This window comes from Streptopelia decaocto (genome assembly GCF_964273445.1).
Source record: "Streptopelia decaocto genome assembly, chromosome: 1".
NCBI lineage: Eukaryota > Metazoa > Chordata > Aves > Columbiformes > Columbidae > Streptopelia > Streptopelia decaocto.
The window spans coordinates 119,114,575-119,135,189 of NC_138663.1; the positions used below are offsets into that span (position 1 = coordinate 119,114,575).

Below are 20,615 nucleotides of genomic sequence, written 5' to 3' on the forward strand. Positions count from 1 at the left end.
TACATGCTAACCTGTCTGAAAAAGATATTTAATACTGATATAGACAATTTTTTTCTAATGGTTAATAATTTTAGAGAACACAAAATGAACTTTTAGAACCAGATGGGCACTTTGAAAACTTACTAACGCCATGATAATACGTTAGTTGTGACATGACAAACCAGTGGCTTGGAGAACTGATGGGACCACAACAGCCACATGCCTGTTCTTTTTACTTCACTGGTGGATGGGAAAGAGGTGTTTTAACATGTAGTCAGTATGAGATACCTACAGTGCCTATTTGTTCTTTATAAATGAAGCATATCCTTACTCAGTATTTAATGGTTCATACGCTCTTGAAATAATTCCCTCACCTGTAAAACTACACACACCTGCAGGTGCATCCAGAGAGACAGACACTAAATATCTCTTTTTCAGCTGAACTGAATTTTGACTATTGTGGCAAGCCAAATGCATGAATAAGAAAGGTCCAAAATCTGCAGAATAGACAAAAAAAATATTATGGCAGTCTTCAGCTGCTTAGTGGGAAGATGGAGGACAAGACAGAACTAAACTCTTCTCAGAGATGTGTAGGAGCAGTTCAAGGAATTGGAGTTGCAAGCTGAAACTGTGGAAATTGTGACTAGAAATAAGGAAAAAAAAAAAATCACTGTAAGAGTGGCCACACACTGGAAAAGGTAACCAGAGCAGTAGTGTAATTCTGGCCTGGGAGATACTCAGAGCTTGACTGGCAAGGTCCTGAGCAACCTGCTATAATGGGTCCTGCTTTGGGCAGAGGTCGGGCCAAATGACTCCATGCAGTTTTTCTCTGGTTCTCCTTGCCCCAGAGCTCACACATGTTCCACCACATGAACATAGAGGTGCTGCAGGAAGCACGTGGTAGAATCAGGAGACATTGCTAAATATATACAACATCTTCTGCTAGCATGAGGTGGGATTTCTTTGTGTGCTGTAGTTGGTAGACATAGACTTGGTGCTGTTTGGGATCTTGTGCATTTGTGATATCTTGTGGGGAGCTTACATTAGTAAGCAGTAGAAAGGGTTTCTTGGAGGGCAAATGAAGAAGATACAGGTAGAGGTAAAAGCTGGCCTACCTTGTAAGTAAGTTCATGTCAAACAAAAAGCAGTTTAAAGGGTCACAGTTCAACACCACAGTTTAACACCATAGTTCTTTTGGTAGACCTCTGCCATCTAGATTGAGTCTCCTTTGCTAGATCTCCATGCTGGGCCTGGGACACCCCAGAGCAGCACTGTGTTTGAAGTCCCTCCACACCACCTCTGTTGACAGCATCTCTGCAGCTGACACAAAAGCCATATGCTCAAATTACCATGAGTACTACTGATTGTTGTTGAAATTGGTCAGAATAAGCACAGAAGAGCCAGCAGAGTTTTGGCAGAAAAAAACATTGGGAAAGGTTGAATAATTTTTGGATGAAACATTTGTCATCTCTTGTTGATCACAGGAATGGGAGTGAGACCTGGATTTAGACATAGAAGAAGATTTTAGACATAAACACTGCAAAAAAATGTGAACAGTTCCTAGGTATAGTGGGAGCTGGTCAAATATGCAAAATGATGGTGAAGGCAGGAGGAAAAAAGAATGGAAGTTATTGGTTGCATTAAAACCTACTGATGGGTCTTGCTTAAGGTTGCACCTTTGTGGAAGAGTGTCTGGCTGAAATCCAGACAAATCTGTAGAGGTATATAAAAATTTATTCTAGACCTGGAATCTGCAGTTGGATTTTGAATGACCGTAAAATCTCAAAATTATTATTTGTCTATTTCTCATAATTGTTTAGTGGGAGAGTTTGAGCTGGGATCTGTTATTTTGGAGGGAAAGAACAAAGGAAAATTTCTGATTATAAAAATACTGGAAGAACCATTTCTTGTGAGCTAAACAATTTCAGGTTATGTCTGTTGTGACAAGGGATCCTAATGTATGGCTGGATAAAAAGAAAGGGTAGGTGGCCAACCTTGGGTTCAGGCAATGTGTGGTAAATTCGTGTGATAATATTCCCATTTGAAGGCATCAGCCCTCAAATAAGATCAAGAATGTACCAGTTTCATAGGGTCAAGGTGTTATTTGGGCTTCCCTTGCTAAAGAAACAATTGGAAGTATTCCTGTCTCTAAAATTGCCATGTATTTCTGCTGGTTCTGGGAATTCGCTATTTTCTGCAGCAGCATTCTCTTGTAGAAGAGTTTCTGCTTCCTTCTAGGCAAAAACTCTTTCAGAGGTGGCTGAAACGTGTGTTCCCATATAGTGGTTGGAGTCTGAACCTGCATGGCTGAAATCTGTGATGGTTTTACTGTTTAATGTAAATGGGATTGAGTCCTGTGCTAGTTATGTGCTTTTGTGAACCATCATGATGGAAGGCACGGCAATAAATGTAGTAAGATAATAAACTTTGGCCGTATTTCTATAATAATGTATAAGCCCATCTGTATGCCGTATGTCAATAAAAACAACTAATTACAGAATAACGAAATCTAAAGGGCCCCACTGCTTAAGAAAACCCTCCTGCATCTCATTCCCAAAGTTCCTATTACATCTACAGAAAGTCTGGACCATAAGCCGTATTTGTTCCATTAAGTCCTGGTTTTGAATTAAAGCTAGCCAAGAAGATAACTGCAGCCTTATTCTTGCAAATGCCCATTCATGTCTTTATACATCAAAAACAGTCCCATTTGCTTTTGGGGGAACTACTTCCAAAGTGCAGAGGTGGTTGCATCTGTAACTCTTTGCCATACCAGGGCCTTCCAAAGATCTTCTGGAAAAGCACACAGGGTGAGCGAAACCTGCCTTAATCCTGTAATTGCTTTACTTCTCCAGCTGTGAGTAAAATGCATCATAATTGTTAATTTTTCATTTTCCCTTATCCACATGCAAAACCCCACGCAGTGCTTTTGCTGCACTTTTTGCTTGCTGTGAAATCCAACTTCATGAACTAAATGCATTCCTCTTCACTCTGATTTTAAGTCATGTATGAGGTGGAATACAAACATGTCCCTTGCAATATAGAGAAATAAACATACTAGGAGTTTTCAGCTAAGCTTAACAAGTGTCTTTTCCATGTGAAATCTGTTTCTTCATATTTCTAAGTCAAACTTGCATCTTTGTTTAGCACAGGTTCAATAAAGTGCTGTAAATTTTATGTTACAGATTTACATTGACTATTAGGAAATATATTTAGATCCACAAAATACTGTTTTTCTAAACACTTAACTTTAGTCTTTACAATTTCACAAGTTACAGGTCCATGTTTCATTTAGCAAGTGACTGCAAAATCCAGATGCTGAAAAAATAAGCCTAAAATTTTATGTTCAATCAGTATCAGCTATTTATAGACATTCTTCAAATGCATGTGAAATAAAAATGAAAACAAAGCTGTGAAGGTCAAAAATCAAAGCTTTATTGGAGATGACTGATATCCTTCCAAGGTACTTTCTTACTAAGAATATGTCGTATTTCTATTTTGAAAATGCATTAACATTTTTTATTGATAAAGTGAGATTCAAATTGCAATGGAAATGCCAGTCTTTCTGGTATGTAATTTTGAATGACTTTTTGCAGTTCAAACCAACACTTAATGGAAGTTGTTTTATTTCTTAAGTACCTTGTGTTTATACAGCCGTTCTGATTTTTTTTTTATTTTTTATTTTTTTACTTTCCAGCATCTGAAATGGAAGTGCCACAAGTAAAAAGATAAATTAAACAGGTAGAAATAAAGGGTTTAATGGCAAGAACATACAAGAGGAGTACAAAGCATTTACTAAGAGAAAGGAAAACAGGTCTTAAGAACTTCAAAGACTTTGCTTAGCTGTGTTCTGTAGTCAAATGATCATTTCTACTGAAGCTGTCTTAATTTACTAATATGCTGAAGGATCACCACATGTATTTATACTTGTCTTAAGATTACTTTAAGAAAAAAAAATGGTATTACCAGTCACATTGGTTGGGTTAATGTCGTCCCCCATGAAGCCTCTGCCATCCTTAGCATGGAGTTTCAAAACAACAGAAATCTCGCAGGGGGATGTGAAGGATCATCCAGCTTCTCCATCACCCTACCCTCTCTGGCCTGTCTTCCTTATCCCTTTATGAAGGACTTATTTATTCCTTCTGCTGCTGACATCCCATAGGTCTACCTGCCTCTTTTGCTGATGCAGAGGATGCCCATAGATGTCTGTAGAAGGGAAGCCGGCACCACATGTCTTTGAAAACAAAGCTGTGCTGGAGAAACATGCTTCAGACATCTCAGCTGACTCTTTGGTCAAGTGTTGTTTCACTTTCAGTGAATGTCCACTGCTAGGTAGGGCCTCCTTCTGGAAAATTTCTACAAAGAGGACCATTTTTCAGACTCTCTGCAATATCTTATGTCTACAAACCCAAATTGCTTGGATGCACCCAAATCTCCATGGGCATTTTCTCTGTGACAGCAGCTGTCGGTATACTTCAGTGAGTGTGCATGGAATGTAGTTTACGTTCACGCAGTCTGCTCTTGATTTAACTTGCTTAAGAAAAGTTCTTGTCAAGCCCAGTTCAGGTCTTGATACAATTTCTGCTCCCCCTTCTGGCCCATCACTCCCCAGAGGAACATCTCAGGAGAGGTGCATCTACAGGTCCCATCCACAAAGGGGACAGCTGAGCAAATTTGGCAGAGGGGACCCCCACTGTGAGGTGCCACGACAGAAGTGGGTTGGTATGTTGTGACAGGGGAGTACAGGTAGAGGCTGGGCAACTGAAGCTGTTTCTTCCCACCAGTGCTCTGAGATAGCCTCAAAGAAGACATTCAATGGAACTGTCTGTTGGCTGAGTTCCCCAGGGCACAAAGCTGTCTCGCCTCTTTGCATCACCCTGGAGCAACAGGAGTGAGTCCACACACACAGGAAAAAACAAAAAAACAAACAAACAAAAACCAAACCAAAACCAAAGCCCCCAAAAACCACAAAAACCACAACAAAACCAAATAAAATGATATTGTTCATTAAACCAATTATTTTCAATAAACCAATTACTTTCAAATATTTTCAATATTTTCCTGGTGCAGGGATTGTACTAGATGATCTTTCAAGGTCCCTTCCAATTCCTAGCATTCTGTGATTCTTGCATATGACAACCAAGGATATTTATTGAAAGCAGAGAAAATGTTAACTATTTTTTATTTCTTGCTCTTATATTTCTAGGCTAAGTGACATTATACTTTGATTTTCCCATAGATCTAATTTGAGATTCTTTGGATTTTAGGTATTGTTTTTAACTGTAACAATTCAGGACTTTTCTAGGTTTGGCAAAACTGTTGGACAATCTGCAGTAAATAATGTATTAGTCTAATGTACTCACTGATTACTGAAATCGCATGGTGTATGTAATTTCTGATTATAAAAATTTGATCAACTAGTTAGCCTTGAAATGTCTGTAAGGTATTCACACAATTATTTATGAATTTTTAAAGATACTGTTGACTTCTGCTTAATACATGTGTACCATCAGTTTGTACTAGATACTTATATGTGGTTGAGAATATGAATGTATCACATGAATGCTGTGTGTGGTGCAAAACTTGTACTGATTCTTGCCTAGCACTTTCCACATGCCTATTAGAAAGAGGTCTCTTGTGAACAAAATTAAAAATAGAGGCATAGGTATCAGGCAGCTAGAGGGCAGCCAGAGCATCTCGTCTCATCTCCTGTACATCATCTGTCCTTCAGCTTCACACAGCTACCTCTGGCCTGGAAAATCCAGGTACCAGAACTGAGTGCAGAATGCCAGCATTCACTAATCCACAAATGTTTCTCAAACAAGTGGCCTTAAAGTCCAGGAGGCACTAGTCAAGGAAGGGTTGAAGGAACTGATAACATGTACCACAGGAGTTTTATATGTAATTTGTTATTATTGAATTGAATCTTGTTGTTTCTATTTCTAAAGCACTTTCATTTGCTTTTATCTTTCAAAAAGATATATTAGTTTTCCTTAGCTTGTGACTTCAGCCTCAGAATAATTTGTTACTAATTCTTTTGATAACAGTGAGTGTGTCTTTCCGCAGATGTAATTTTAACTGGAGCATCAGTTAAAATGTTAGAAACAGGCTTGTGCTTTAACAGTGGAATGAATGTAAATTAGAAACTGCTATTTGTCACTATATATCTCTTCTGATGTCATCCTGCTTTTGGGTTTTTTGTTTTTGTTTGGAAAGTCATATTTCTGTAGAGCACTAAGTTCCATAATTATAAGCTGCAGACAGAAATTACGTGGTGGCTACTTCATGGCTGCGTGTCTTGCTTTGCGGAGCTGACTGGCAGACACCTTCAGCTAAGCATGGAGTTGAGCTGAGTTTTAATAGTTAAACACAGAAATCCAACAGGGCAGATCTAGCATGAAACAGAAAAGCAGCAAAGTGCACCAAGTAGGAATTTGACTTGATCCTGGAACATTTTTTGTGATCTCTGTGGTTTTCCACTTGGAGAGCACAAAGTCTTGAATTCATGTGTTACTCTCCCCTTGGTATCCCGTGCATGTGTATAAGTATCTTGTAACAGGATAAGCATCAGGGAGTAATCATTATCAAACACCCCTGCATGGTATTAAGATAGACAGTCAAAACCTGGAGCTATGGAAAGTGGTTGGTGTAGTTAAATGTGTCAGACGTGACTCAAAAGTCTCCTTCCTTTCTGAAGATATTGCTTCATTCATGTTAACCACATTTGTAAGTGGCCTGGACTGAAGAGATAGTGTTTGGGGAATTCCACACTCTTTTATATGCAGTTGGGAGTTTCAGGAATAGCTGCTCTACATTCCACATTGATATATAATCCTCATTATGGCTTTGAATAAGAACATGGTAATTTGCCAAAAAAATAAATAAAACAGGTTATTGGTCAGAGGCATACTATATAGGGAGTACTAATGAAAGCAAATATTTTTGGCTGTAGTCTAAATTTCCTACTGTAAATGAGCTAATTTAGGTCTGTATCCTCCCCTGAGATCATGGACTGGAATGTGAGATAAGCAGTAGCTGCACAGAGACATTTGGGTGGTAGAGTAGAAATGTGCCTTCTGCACCGGCTCCACATTCAAAGGGAAGGAGAGGGGGAACATCTGCTGTCTTTTCCCTGTAGGAGGATCAATCACTCCAAGAAACAGAGCACTCTTCATCCATTAGGAGAGATTTAACTCCTTGTACTACCAATTTATGTTCTAACTCCTTGGAAATGTGTGCAGATCAGCTCTGTATCCTGGAACAAAATGCGTCTTCCATCTTCAGTTTCGATGAACTCCAGGAGAGACAGACATAGACGTAGACAACATAGACACATCTTCAGATAGATGCATCCATTTGCCCCCACAGAGATTAAGGACCCAGAGTATTGTTATTAGTACAGAGCTAACTGTAAACCCTGGCCATCTGTGCCTTCACAGACAGGTGTTGACATGTGGCTTATTCTTCAGTTACTGAATTTCTTACAATAATATTCAAGTTGTGCTTTCAAGGTCAATTTGAACCATACCAAGCCCATGTCCACTGCTGACATATCTTACCTACCCACCATCCCAAGCTGATACATGCTCCCTCCTGTGGCACATTACCCCAGGAGCTCCAGGGGTGCCACAACTCACTGCATCAGGGAACTGGTGCCGCTGGGAGTTTCACCAGAAAGGTGATTTGCTTCCAGTTAGACCAGCACCCTGATCTGACTGACAGAAATAATATTAAAGTTGTGTGAGGGAGAGAACTTATCAGCATGAGCCAGTCATAAAACCAAACCCTCAGATGGCTTTTCAGGAGGAGGGCTGGGCACGAAAGTTTTTCTTTATATCCAGGGAAAAAAAAAATAAACAGATCTAACACTCATTTTTCTTTATGAACTTCTTTAGGTTTTTGTTGAAAGTTAAAAATATTTCAGTTTTTAGCTGCCAGAATTGAAACCCATTGACCAACCAAACCTGCTCAGCTTTTGTTTTTCCCAGTAATTTTTTAAAAAACATATAATGCCATATTATAAAAAACTCCCATATTATCAGAGCGGTGTAATTGGAAAATTATCAAAGACTTTGTCTTCTGTTTAAATTGCTGCCAAAGAACTTACCATTTATTTTATGCTCTCCTAAGTACAGAAGAGTGATCTAGTCTACTAGATTCACAAGTTAGGAGCCTCTCCTAGCCCAGATCTATTGATCCTAATTTACTACTGTAACAGTTAATGGCAGTTAGCATTGTTCCACTCCTGCAGCTAAGCACATCAGACGGTGCACAACACATTGAGTTCAGTCCTACAAGGGCAGGATGAGTACAAAAGGTTTTCACTGAGAATGGAAAGTTGTAGAAACATTGATTGACACTTCCTATTTTGGCTTTCTTGTCCTTTACTCTTTTATTTATGGTATCCACCTGCAATCATTAAGTCTTACCCTAACAGCAAATATGCATTGGCATCAGAGGAATTGCCGGGACAGCAGCATTTCTTGAGTGTAGTGGGATCTTTCCTCAGGTTTTCATTGTTGAGGCTGTTAAAATGCAGAGAGGTTACACAATAAGAAGAAAAAAAAAAAAAACAAAACCAAAACTGAAGTGGTTATATACAACTGCAAGCTAAACATAAAAGTGTTAAGCTCATGTCGTGCAGCTCTGCTATGTAATAGCTTACTGTCAATATTGGCCCTGGGTTGGAAGAGTTGTATTATCAGAGTCTGCTCATCGGAGCCCTGGTTTATTAATGCTGAATTATAAACATTTCTGCGACTTCAGTTCTGGGCCTTTCCTCAGTGGGTACTACTTGGTTGTGCTCTTTGAGCCATTTTCCCCCAGAAATACACATCTATGGGCCATGGTCTGCCTCAGTCTCTCCCGAGGGCTCCCCTCAGGTTCTTAGCAAACCTCAGGTGTGGGCAAGAGCTGCTTGCCTGGCTCTAGTGTATTTTCCTCTAGACCTGGAAGCATTAGAGAAGAGGAGGCATTAACTTCAGTACCATGCTGTGCAAGAAACTTATTGTTTTCTTTGTTTAGCAGTTTCCAAATTGCATGCTTGTAGCAGTCTTCTGTGCTGTGATTTTTGCATATATGTAAGACAGAGTGCGTGAATTTCTGGCCTGCTTCAGATAGTGACAAAAATCCAGTTTATTTCAGTGGATGAGGATTTCACTTCTTCTCTTCTTACTCCTGTTAAAGGACTTAATTTAAATAAATTAATATAATAACTTCAGTAAAGCCCTATGATGTGAATAAAGCAGCAGCACTAGGGCTTTTCAGTTAGTGGTCCTTGCAGCTCCTCAGATCTGTAGACCACTTCTAAAGTGCAGCAAGCCTAAATTTGGCTTAAATTTGCTGTACAAGGGCTTCCACCATAACTCGAACAAGTTTATTTGTCCGCAAATTACAGAGTGGCTGAAAAACACACATAGGACATTGATCTATCAAAGTGCAGCTCTATGTTACAGCAGCAGAAGCTTGCCCTGTTTCTACACACCACTGAGAGCAGGTTTATAGTCTTTATGGCTTTTGAATATCCCAGGTTTTCTCTCTTTTACACACTGTCTCACTAGTGCAGGTAGGACCCAGATGTCCAGGAAGAGGTTTCCTGATAAAACTACCAACAAATGGGTAAAACCGCACATCTCAAAAGTTCTCCAACAGCTGAAAAACATCAGATCTGATAAAATCTGTTCCAAGTACTGTTGCATGACAGTGTGAGGGGGTCTGAAAGTCCTGCTGGCGCTCACTTGGGATAGTCTGCATAACTGTTAGGGGATTCACCTCCTGTGAGTAATGATAAACATCCCAAAGTTATGCTGGTAGAAATTCAGTGCAATGCCACTCTGTATTATTCATCGTACCGGAGCATGTGTCTGTGTGTGTGTGTGTGCAGATCTCCAGTACTGTGTGCCATTCATAGCTTTTCATGCTAACATTCACGGATCTGTATAGTGCAGGCTCTTACTGTCCCAGCAGTGGTGACACAGGGCTCTTTGGAGAGAGCCGCTGTCCTGCAGGCAGAGCTTTTGCACCACTCTCTCCTGTGCAGCCTGTGCTTGGGTAACCTTTTAATATTATTCTTGCTTTCACTGCACCAGGAATCTGACCCAGCAATTCTGGCATCTTGTCATTGATTAAGGAGCCCTTCCTTATCTGGTACTGGATACGCACTGTGGCTGTATTTTGAATATCATTCCCTGTGCAGATGAGTATTCTGGGCCACATTCAGCCCCAGCAGAAAAGCAGCATGGACCATGTTTCTTTATTTGCTGCAGTCAAGCTCTGCTCTATGTGGGCGTTGCTTTGCCAGGGGTTCGGACTGGAGTCTTTTTCCATCAGTTTCGCTGACTGCCCGGTCATGCTCTCTCACAGCGCTTTAGTGTGGGGTGTAGGATACATTGGTAGGAATGTGCTTCTTTTTTGTGTTTTTGTTTTTTGTTTGTTTGTTTGTTTTGTTTTGTTTTGTTTTGTTTTAAGGTGACCCTAGCATGTCCAATTATGGAAATTAGACCTACATTCCTGTCTGCAAAGTAATACGAGTGTGAAAATGTACAAGAGAGAAGTGTGTACTGCCCCCCACGTAGAGGGAATGTTCAGCCTTTCAGTAATTTGGCAGGATATGTGTACATTTAAAAGTTTAATCCTTTTGATACTACTATTAAAGAAAAGAATAACAATGTAGTCACATCTGGTGAACTCTGGAGCTGTACATAACTCTGTAACCCTCTGATGTATTTACATATCTCCAAGAACACGATTTGCATAAACATGTGCACATAAAGACAACAGACTCCGTAGCTGATCTGTCTCCTCCTGTGTAGGGTAGCACAGGCAAACCCAGGGCTGGCTGTATTCATACAGTAACATGTTTTTATCTTGATATTTTAATCTGTCCTGAATATCAGAGGGGAATTTGAATCTCCCATCTCATTAAAAATGTTGCTACTTTTCACTATTGCCATTTTTCTTTTATGACGTTTTGGATGTATCAGGGGGATGGGAATCAGTACCAAAAGCCAGATCCTGTCACGAATTAATGCTGACCACAGCCTGATGCCCATTATCCTCTTTTCTTGAGGATGTGGCAGGACATGTGAGCCTGGTCTACTGTTCCAGCAGTCTCTTGCCCATCTTCTGGTGCCTTTTCTCCTGGGCCCCTTGGGGTATGCTCAGTACACGCTCTGTCCCCCACATATAACTAAAATACAGCTTCTTTTCATTTGGTGGCTGTGTACGGGTTGTGGGGTGGGAGTGCAAGTGTGCTCCAACTCCACCGAGAAGCCATTGCTTCCCTCCCTGTGTTGTGTCATGGCCCCATGGCAGCTCTACCATTCCGGTTGGACAAACAGATGTGCACAGTCCCACTGACCTGATGGATGATTGTTTGTTTCATGTAACAGAAAGGCTTCCCATTATGTGACAGGGCCTTTTTTCATTTTGGTCGTATGATGAACTTGCGTCTGACCACATGCCAGCAGAAGCTGCAGGGTCCATCCCTTGGGTGCCACCAGGACTGCTGCCATCTCTCTACTCTCTGATGACCTGTGAGGTGGGATGCCATGAGGACCTGTACCTCTGAAGCAGGATTAATGAAAGCTAGTCTTGAATAAGGATGCTGGGAACTATAAGAAAACCTGCTCCATGGCTACAAATATCTTTCCAGTGCTAAACCCTAAATCAGGAAGGCACTTAAGCAAGCACTTAACTTTCAGTTTGTGTTATTATTTCCTTGTTTCAGTTTCCTGAAAAGAGATGTCTTCCTGAACCAGGCTTTAGTGTCATTTTGGCTCTAACATTAGAATCGTGCAAGCCAGAGGATGCAGGACAAAACCTACAGCCACGTGCAGACCCTGTGACAGACTGTCAAGTATAAACATGACCAGCATGAAATTTGGGGTGGGGGTGGAGGAGGTTCTGGCAACAAATACCATCTGGTTCAGTAAGTTAGTACCAGATGTGTGGAAGCTCCAATTCCAGAGAGTAAAGGTGGAGCTAAAATAATTAAAATTAGATTTCTGTTTGGAAAAAGCACAGAAAACTGTCACAGCTTTTTTAACAATGATTTCCAGAAGTAAAAATATAGAAGTCATGCCTTTTGCAAACTAGGACATGTACCCCTTTAGAATAGCTATAAATGAATATCCAAGTGAGAAAGAAGAATACACTGCCAAAGGCTAAGTTTAAAGAAGAATTCCCCCTTTCAGGATCATCACTACACAGCAGCATGGGGAGAAAAGTCAAATGGCCGAAACAATTGCATGTGCATCTTTCCAACTAATATTTGCTTGTCTTTGATTCCTGTACCATGTGGTGTAGAGTAGGAAACTGGCTTGCAAATGTTCTCCATCATCTTCGCTTCTATAAAAGAATCCGTCTTCTTGGGGAAAAGACATGATATGAATGAGCCTGGCATAGTTCACACAGCTTCTCTTAAACCCCAATAGCTTCAAGCAAGTCTGAGCTCTGAAAGAGAAGTCTGTTTCCCAACTCAGAGCAACATGGGGCATTTCTGGAATGGAGTCCACACCTCTGAGCTCAACACGTGCTTCCTAAGCGCAAAATCCTGCTTTTGTGGGGTGAACCACCCAGGCAGCAAGAGCCCAGGAGAGGCAGAAATCCTTGCACTGCTGTCAGGTGTTACCAGCTCAGCAGCTCTCCAAGCTGTAGCAGGCTGGGCAAGCTGGAGGTCCTGCATGTTCTGTCTCCACCACAATGTGAGGTGTCACACAGTTGGTCCTGGGCAGGGAACAGGCTCCAGGGCAGGGAACAAGCAGAATTTCTGAGAAACAAACAGAAGCGGAGGTACCCAGCTCTGTCAGGCGTGTGAGATCCCCTTCTATTTGTCTAGCTGTTGTTGGAATTTGCTTCCCAAATTGTATCTAAACCCACTTTTCTTTTGAAACCTGAGTTAACCAAGTAAAATATGTGACTAGGGAGGAGAGACACAGTGCCTACTTGCACACAGAGCAAAGACATTAGACAGAAATCAACCCTGATGTGGCACAAGTCCCCTCTTTCCTGAGCCAGCTTCTGTGCTGGGGGTGAGGGACTGTTATGGCAACACAGCGATGGAAGTATGCAAACTGTGAAAGTGTGATCTAACACTGAGTTCAAAATATTTTTCTGTTCAGTCTAAATAAAATTTAGTAGCTTCCATATTCTATGTATGACATTTCAAAAGCTTAAAATATGAATCCCATAAATCCAGTGAATAACATGGCGGGTGTGGATTTACTAGGGATGGGAGGAAGGGAACCGAAAGGCATGTCAGTGCTGTTAGTGTTTCTATATGACTTAAATCTGAACAACATAGCTGTTGAAACTTTGCTTTTACCAAAACAAGTGTCTGCTGCTTTTGAAGATAATTTAAGTTCTGTGGAAAGAAAAATCTTCCCTTACAACCATGACATCAATATCCCATTTGGTCATCCACAGATAGCTGAGGAAAGTGTACAAAATCAGAATTTGGCTTGTTTTGGGGTTTCTCTAATAGGCCATTGAATTAAGTACATCGTCTCCATGATTTGAAGAGGGTCAAAGCTGGATCCTCTAAGTAGTAAGGAGGAAATGTGCCAATATCTAAATGGAGCTACCTTTAATTGCACAATGTAGTACCTCAGTTTATAAATGGCTCACTTACATCATGAGGACTGCTTCTGGGGCAAGCTGCAACTCAGTGTTCATCAGTCTAACAACATTTCTCCTGAGCAAATAGGTGAAAGGCATCTGCAATTGACTATGCAAGTTAGTGTAGATGTGATAAAAGATAATGAAATAAAAAAAGCCAATGCTGAAGAAAAAGATTTTTTTTTTTTCTAGTAGTGCCTTGCTGCTTTAAAAGATTTGAAAAGTTCAAGGTCATGGGCAAAAGGAAACCTCTTGCATGAGAAATGGGAATTTCCAGGCTTTTAGGAAGAACAGAGAGAAGAACAGATCACTGTAAATAATAATGTTCCTACATTTCCCATGCTTTCTAATTTCCTGACTTATCAATCCTAATTTATTAGCAGTTATTTGATGTTCCTGTTACTGAGCAGTATTTTACATTATTTATATTACATATTGTTATTGTTTTTAATTCTTTTAATGGTCTCCCCCTCCCTGCACATCATGAAAATGCACCCTGCCTACCCCAACCCCTCTGTACTTTATTACCGGACATGGATAAGGGATCCCAGAAGATCCATGCTCTGAAGTGTTGTTAATTGAGTGGCTGGACCAGATTTGCAGCTCTTGTAAATGGGCACAACTTCAGTGAAATGATACTTATTTATATCAGCTCCAGATCTATCCCAGTCCTGCTGTGTTTCTAAATTGGGAAGAAGAGATTGTGGAAATCTCTGATATCTTGTGTGAATAGTGGGGCTGTGCAGGGCAGAGCACATCCAGGAGTTTATAATTAGGTAAAATCATCCATTGTACACAAAAAGGACCAATTTTCCTTAAGAATTTCAGGGCCAACTGTTTTCTCCTGTACTAAATAGTCTTAGCAATTCAACTATACTGTTTCTTGAGGAAGTCTGAGGAAGGAAAGATGCTGTCTATAAAAAGATTTCTATGGAAAATGAACTTTTAAAATATAATCATATGACTTTTGTTTCTTTGGTTATGCAGCTGCCTTGGGATCTGAGCTCCTGGTAAACACGCTGGCCTGCTAAAGGACATGATTCAGACTGTCCCAGATCCAGCAGCTCACATCAAGGTTAGTTTCCTGTTTATTGTGAGTCCTCAGGTGTTTTGAGAGTGATAAAATTAAAGAATATGTATACATACTGCAGGTTTTCTTATATGTTTATAAATTGTGCTACTGCACAACACTGTCTCTTTTATTCCTTGATATTTTTATGCTATTGTCTGAGTCAGTCCTGCAGTCTTTGCTGCTGACACCTGAACTGATGTGCTCTGAAGTATGTAGATACTTTGAGGATAACTTTTTCTAAGATTAAAACCCCTTGATTATTCTTTAATATTTGGTATGCTTGATAACACCTACTTGAAAAATACTGAATTCTATGTCCCCCTTTCTGCTCCATGAAAGCTAGTGGCGAACTTTAACTTCTACTGGAGAAGGAAAGTGAGTATAACGCAAAAATTCAAAGCCAAAGAAACATCCCATTGAAAAGGCCGAGTGCCTGGTTTTATGTAAGTCATACGAGTGTAGATATTGAGGTGTGCTGCTGCCTTAAAAACTACCCTGTGTTGCTACATTTCGAAAACTGTTTTACCGTTTGTACTTTATTGTTACTATTATTGTTACTATTACTGCTGTCACTGTGTCTTTCTTATCCTTCTTCACTGAAGACTGAGAGCCTGCTAGACTTAGCAGGTGTAGCTGAGGAGGTGTTGCTAAGGTCAGAACGTTTTGGGGTATTGCACATAAAGAACAGCATTGAGCCTCACAAACTGACTGGTTTGGGGGATACCCTATTTCTGCCTCACTATTTCATCATCTAGAGGTTTTGTTTGGAAATGGTTTCCTAGCTCCCAGAGAAGAACAGTAATTCTTTTCCACAAAATAAAAAGATACTTGTATACCAGCGCCTTAGGTGGGTAAAGCCATCTGATTGTTATATACAAACAGTATGATGAACCTGCATGCTTCTCTTTCACATGGAGTTTGCCAACTGAAAATACTGCTGGTATAATAATATTGTTGTAATCAAAGAAATAGATCAGCCATGCTTAGCAGGCTGTAAGTGAAAAGTTTTATTTTTTTTTTTTTTTCCTTCTGACTGCCTTTGTGTCTGTCTGTCTTTCTGTCTTTCCTTGAAATTATGTTTTCTACAACTTATTTCATTGTTGTTGTTTTTTTTTTTTTTCTCAGTTGACTGCTATCTACCAGTCAGCAGCTCTCTGTAGACAAGCTTAATTTTTCAACTTATTTTTAACTGAATAAAAATGAAATATTATTTTAAACAACTCACTTTACTCATTAAAAGGTAGCAAATGAAGGAAATTCTCTCTATAGCTCCAGACAGTGTTTTTGGATTCTGTTTAGATACTAGAATGACTGTCAGTAGTGTGGGAGATCATCCAAGTTTTCCAAAACCTAGCACTTTTACAGTGTTCTGGTTCTTAGTTTTTATAGAAAGAGCAGAGAAACACCCCACCATAAGCTGTCTCACCTCTTTGTGTCTCATCACTTGGATTTCAACCAGTAAGACTTCAAAAATGTTAAGGGCATTTAGTACCTCCTCATGCTTTCTGAGTGTCTGCAGCGCCAGAAATAACATTAAGAAGAACTCAGTTCCATACTTTCTGCCAAAACTGGTATCTGAAGCCTTTTTTAAAAGCATGGATGTTAGAGTCTGAGAAGGCAAGGCTGGCTATGCCTGGACCTTTTAACAGCAAGTAAAAGAGAGATGCATAAAAATCTCTGTAGTGATGTGTTCAAGGGAACCTGTAGCAGCCTATTTTAATCAGGACAGCACACAGAAGTTGCTGTTACCTTGAAAAATGTTGCAAGGAAGTCAACTACTTTATTACTGTGTTTGGGATAGGAAAGCTAGCCAACTAGACATCAAATCTTTCACATTTCTGTTTATGTCATTAGGGTCTGCTTTGGTCTAAACACATTCTCCAGAAAGCTGCTGGGGATGCTCTGTTCATTTACACTTTTGAAGTGGATTTGAGTACATTCTTAAAAATAAGCCATGAGAAAGTATAGCACATGGGATATAACAAAGACTATTTTATGCTATAGTCTTTTATATCTCTCATTGCTGTGGTGAGGTAGAAGGGTCAAACTGGGTTCATTACAGTCATCCTTGATATGGTTTTGTTTAACTGTACTCTGTCAGGTAGGTCACATGGTATTGTTTATTTTATTTTCTTGAGTAAGCAGACATGGCCTCATTCATACACATTTGGAGCTGTAACTTTGAAGATCACTTTGTAGGAAGTGTCTGAATTATTAAGATTTGACAGATTTTAAGTTTTCTGCCTGAATATGTGCAGAAAATTAATGCAAAAGAGAAAGAGAAGTGATTATGACAATATGAATATTCAGAAGCTTTTTTTTTTTTTTTCCAGAAAGGGTGATTTCATTTTGCCTTTCCCGCTAAGAAGAGAAAATGTAACTAAACTTGCAAATCTTGTGCTTCATTCCTGAATAAGAAATGCTAAGAGCTGGATTCCAGTGCCCAGACAGATCCTGTCCAACTTTGGGAATATTTTGAAAGTTTTGGTGTGTGTGTCCCCATTTTGTTTGGGCAGCTTCATTCCATAGCTACTAAAGATTAACCTTTATATTTTTCAGCTAGAATGGAGCATCCATAATTGATATGGTGAACCCATGTTCTTGTTGCTCCCTAATGCCCAGTTTTACCTGAATCACAGCCTTGTATTTTGCCAAAGCGTAAAGGAAAGAAACATTTGATGTGGACAAGAAAAAGGATGTATATGTTCAGACCTTTGGTTCCGGTTCAGTAAAATATGGGGAATTTTGACCCTGATCTTCAAGCAATTCCACATACTTTTAGTGCCTGTGAGAGGGCTGGAATAAGTAAGACTACTCACATCGATAAAGTTGTGTGTGTGCCCAGTGGTTTGTGGGATCAGCATCCTGGTTTAATAAGGCTTGCTATTGTTAAAGGATTAAAATAGTGCCATTAGTTTGGACTAGTGGCAAACTCTTAAGAAAACAAGTGTTTACACATTATTTCTTGCCAGTATCTGTAATTAGAATGAAGAAATTATTTTTGGACAGTCATTTGGGCAGTTTTTGATAGTTAAAAGGGCTTGGGTACAAGGTGCTCACATTTATACTGACGTTTGTGTATTCCCTTAGTCTTCCAGAATAAGTTTTCTCTAATGAGTCCACACACTGGAGAGATGTTTGTAGAATGGTGTTTTGCAACCAGCTCTGTCTTCACCTCTCACCCTGCCCATGACACTGAAAGAGCCTGTAATTTTAATTGGGAGATACAAAGTGTTCAATGTTAAGCATAGTATTAAGGAAGATTTTTGTTTGTGAGGTCAGGGGATCAAGGTCCGTTTGTCACCAATAGAAGTTTTCATACACAGCAAAAGTGCATGTCTTATTCTATGTACATTAAGGGTCACTTCTAGGAAATGCACCATTTTTGCTGTCTTTCTAAACTAGGTGTTTCATGAATTTGTTGAATACAGTTTTCTTCAGGAAGCTGAGCCTTTTTTTGTCAGTCTGAACTATTTTGCTTTGGGTAGTTCATCATTTGGGAGGTACATAAGAATCTAATTGCTTAGACTGGTATTAGACGACTTAAGAAGAGTTGTATATCATCAAACTTAAAAGAAAGTTTAGAGACATTTTCAAGAAGCCAGTGGCTAGGTTGTCTTTTTATAGAGGCAAGACTGTGATTTACATACATTTTTATGTGGTTTTTTTTGTTGTTGTTCTGTTATTCATTAATCTCCAGTTCTTCCAACAGCAGTCACAGAAACACTGTGCAAATGCTACGCGAGTTTTGCATATTTTGCATTTAGTGATACATGCTTTGTGAATACTGACCATTCAGTTATTTTTTAAAAATTTTTTTTAAGGGTTAAATTCTGATTTCAGCAGCCTCATTTGCAAAGATCAAATGCTTATTTGATTTTAGTTACCTTGTGCCATCACTCTGAGGGGATTTTGTGGAACTAGTTCTCAGGAAAAAATGAGTTACTGCTGTTCCTTTGGCCCTCACTGGGAGAAGAAGGGCCAAGGGTATGACTTGTAGGTAAAGAAACTACCGCATTTTACCAAGAATGGAGTCTACCCTGAGGTAAACGGGTATAATTTCCATTGCAGCAAGGCTGATATATGGTGGTGGAAGTTTTGATCTGTGTATGTTTAGGTGGTCCAATTTTTCAGTTCCTTGGTGATGATTTGAGATCTGGAATGCATGAAGAGTCAGGTGAATGGCAGCAGCTGAACAGAGGTGCTTGTGAGTTGCATAGCTGCCTTTTGCCTTGTAGAAGTTGAAAAATGGGGACACTGTACATCCCAGATAGCTTAATCAAATAGGACATTTTTAATAAAAAGTCTCAAAGAGCACCAACCACTTTCAGCCAAATTCAGCTGGTCTGTGTCCATACAACATCATTTATTCTGTGGATGTAACTAGAGTTTGTTCCTTCTGAATCTATCAAATTGAGTTTTCCAAAACTGAAAGCTGTACCTCATATTACAATGAAGGAAAAGCTGGTTTCTCAGAAGAAATAAAATAATTACTCCATAACTGTTTCTGAAGATTACTCCTGAATTTAGCATTTATGTACCTGGGCTATGAATTAGGTGGCGTATGCACACTTCCATGCACAGCATCTCATATTGTCATTGAAAGTATTACAAAACCTCCTTTGTTGACCAAAAAAAAAAGTGGGATTTCAAATTATGGCAATGTAGAAATGCTGCTAGATGTACCTAATCTGTTGTGTTATGGTTAAATCTGATTTTTTAATCTGGTATTATTCATTAAGGAGCATATTCTGAGTCTGATATAATCTGTTGTTTTTCGTGGAATTGTAGAGTATCTAAATAGGATCCAAGACTTTGTTATGTGAGGAGTTTTGTATGCACAATACAGTCTGTGCCTGAATAGGCAAGGAAGACAAGAAGGGTAGAAGGATAGAATTACTATTATCCTCGAGGATAAGGCAGATAAAACCAGGCTTTTCCTCCCACCTCTTTTAGAGTCTTGACTAAGCTGGGATCATAGTCTTTGTGGATTCTTTGCATTGCTAGACCACTTCTTTCATTGCTTATAAAATGATATTTGGGCAGCTCAGCTAGGAGTGAGAGCATGGAAATCTGAGCCAAAGATACAAAGAGCTTTGCCCAAAGTCACATATGAAGAAAGCTAATGGCAGACACATTGCAGTGTAGCCGAGTAGGCGATCCATATGGAGAATGTAATACTACTGTATCACAGTATGTCACCACTGGAGCCAATTTGATAACATCCTCCCCTTCTCTACAGAAAATATGGAATAACTGCTCCTTATAGTTGTTGGCTAATGAGCCAAACCTCCTACAGGTATGAATTGGTGATGACCCCGTGAATGTATTGCCTGCAGTGGTCTCTAGCTGTGAGATGGTGCATTTAGCCCCCATGCACAGAGGTGAGCAAGCTACTGTGGGTTATCTGGGCTGCAAACTTGCTGCTTGACAGCTATTCTGGGATAACATGCAGGCTCTCATCTCATGGGTTACAAATGTCCCTCAGTGACAGATGTGAAAAAGCATCTGTCGCAGTAGTCCCTGAAGCTGCCGTTGGTGAATAACTGTAAGTCCTATCCCCTCTGCTTACTCCTCACTGTGTACTTCAGTCATTATTCTGGCAAAACTTTAAAAGATCTTCCCCTGTTTTTGTGCTCTTAACACCACCGTGTACAGGATAACACCATTGTTTCCATTTCACTATGTGTCTTACTAATGATGCTAACTGGATCACAGTTGCTAAAGCTTGTTTGATTGATAGACCTGGTTTAGTCTGGGTTTTCATAAAATAGAGGAACTGAGTTTATAATGAATGTGGGTTACACTCCTCCACACCAGCACTTGTTCACCAAACCCCTGAAGTGGTAGGCTTAAAATCTGGTGTGTTATTTCCATCCTTTGTCGGCATACATCAGTTACGTGTGATAATGCCATGATCACTACTGTATTTGAATGCTAGAATCTCCTT

The 20,615-nt window shown here is 39.7% G+C and overlaps 1 protein-coding gene across 4 annotated transcripts in view; it reads left to right on the forward strand.

The window, feature by feature from the left end:
* ERG (ETS transcription factor ERG) overlaps window positions 1–20,615 on the forward strand; it is a 145,557-nt gene that overhangs the window by 25,535 nt on the left and 99,407 nt on the right. For 3 of the 4 annotated variants that reach the window (XM_082044723.1, XM_082044717.1, XM_082044719.1), the window contains one exon: window positions 14,581–14,668. In XM_082044723.1, coding sequence (XP_081900849.1) covers window positions 14,630–14,668 — 39 coding nt within the window. In that variant the 5' untranslated portion in view covers window positions 14,581–14,629. Of the gene's footprint in view, window positions 1–14,580; window positions 14,669–20,615 lie in introns of those variants that run through there. The other variant, XM_082044720.1, reaches the window with a different exon arrangement.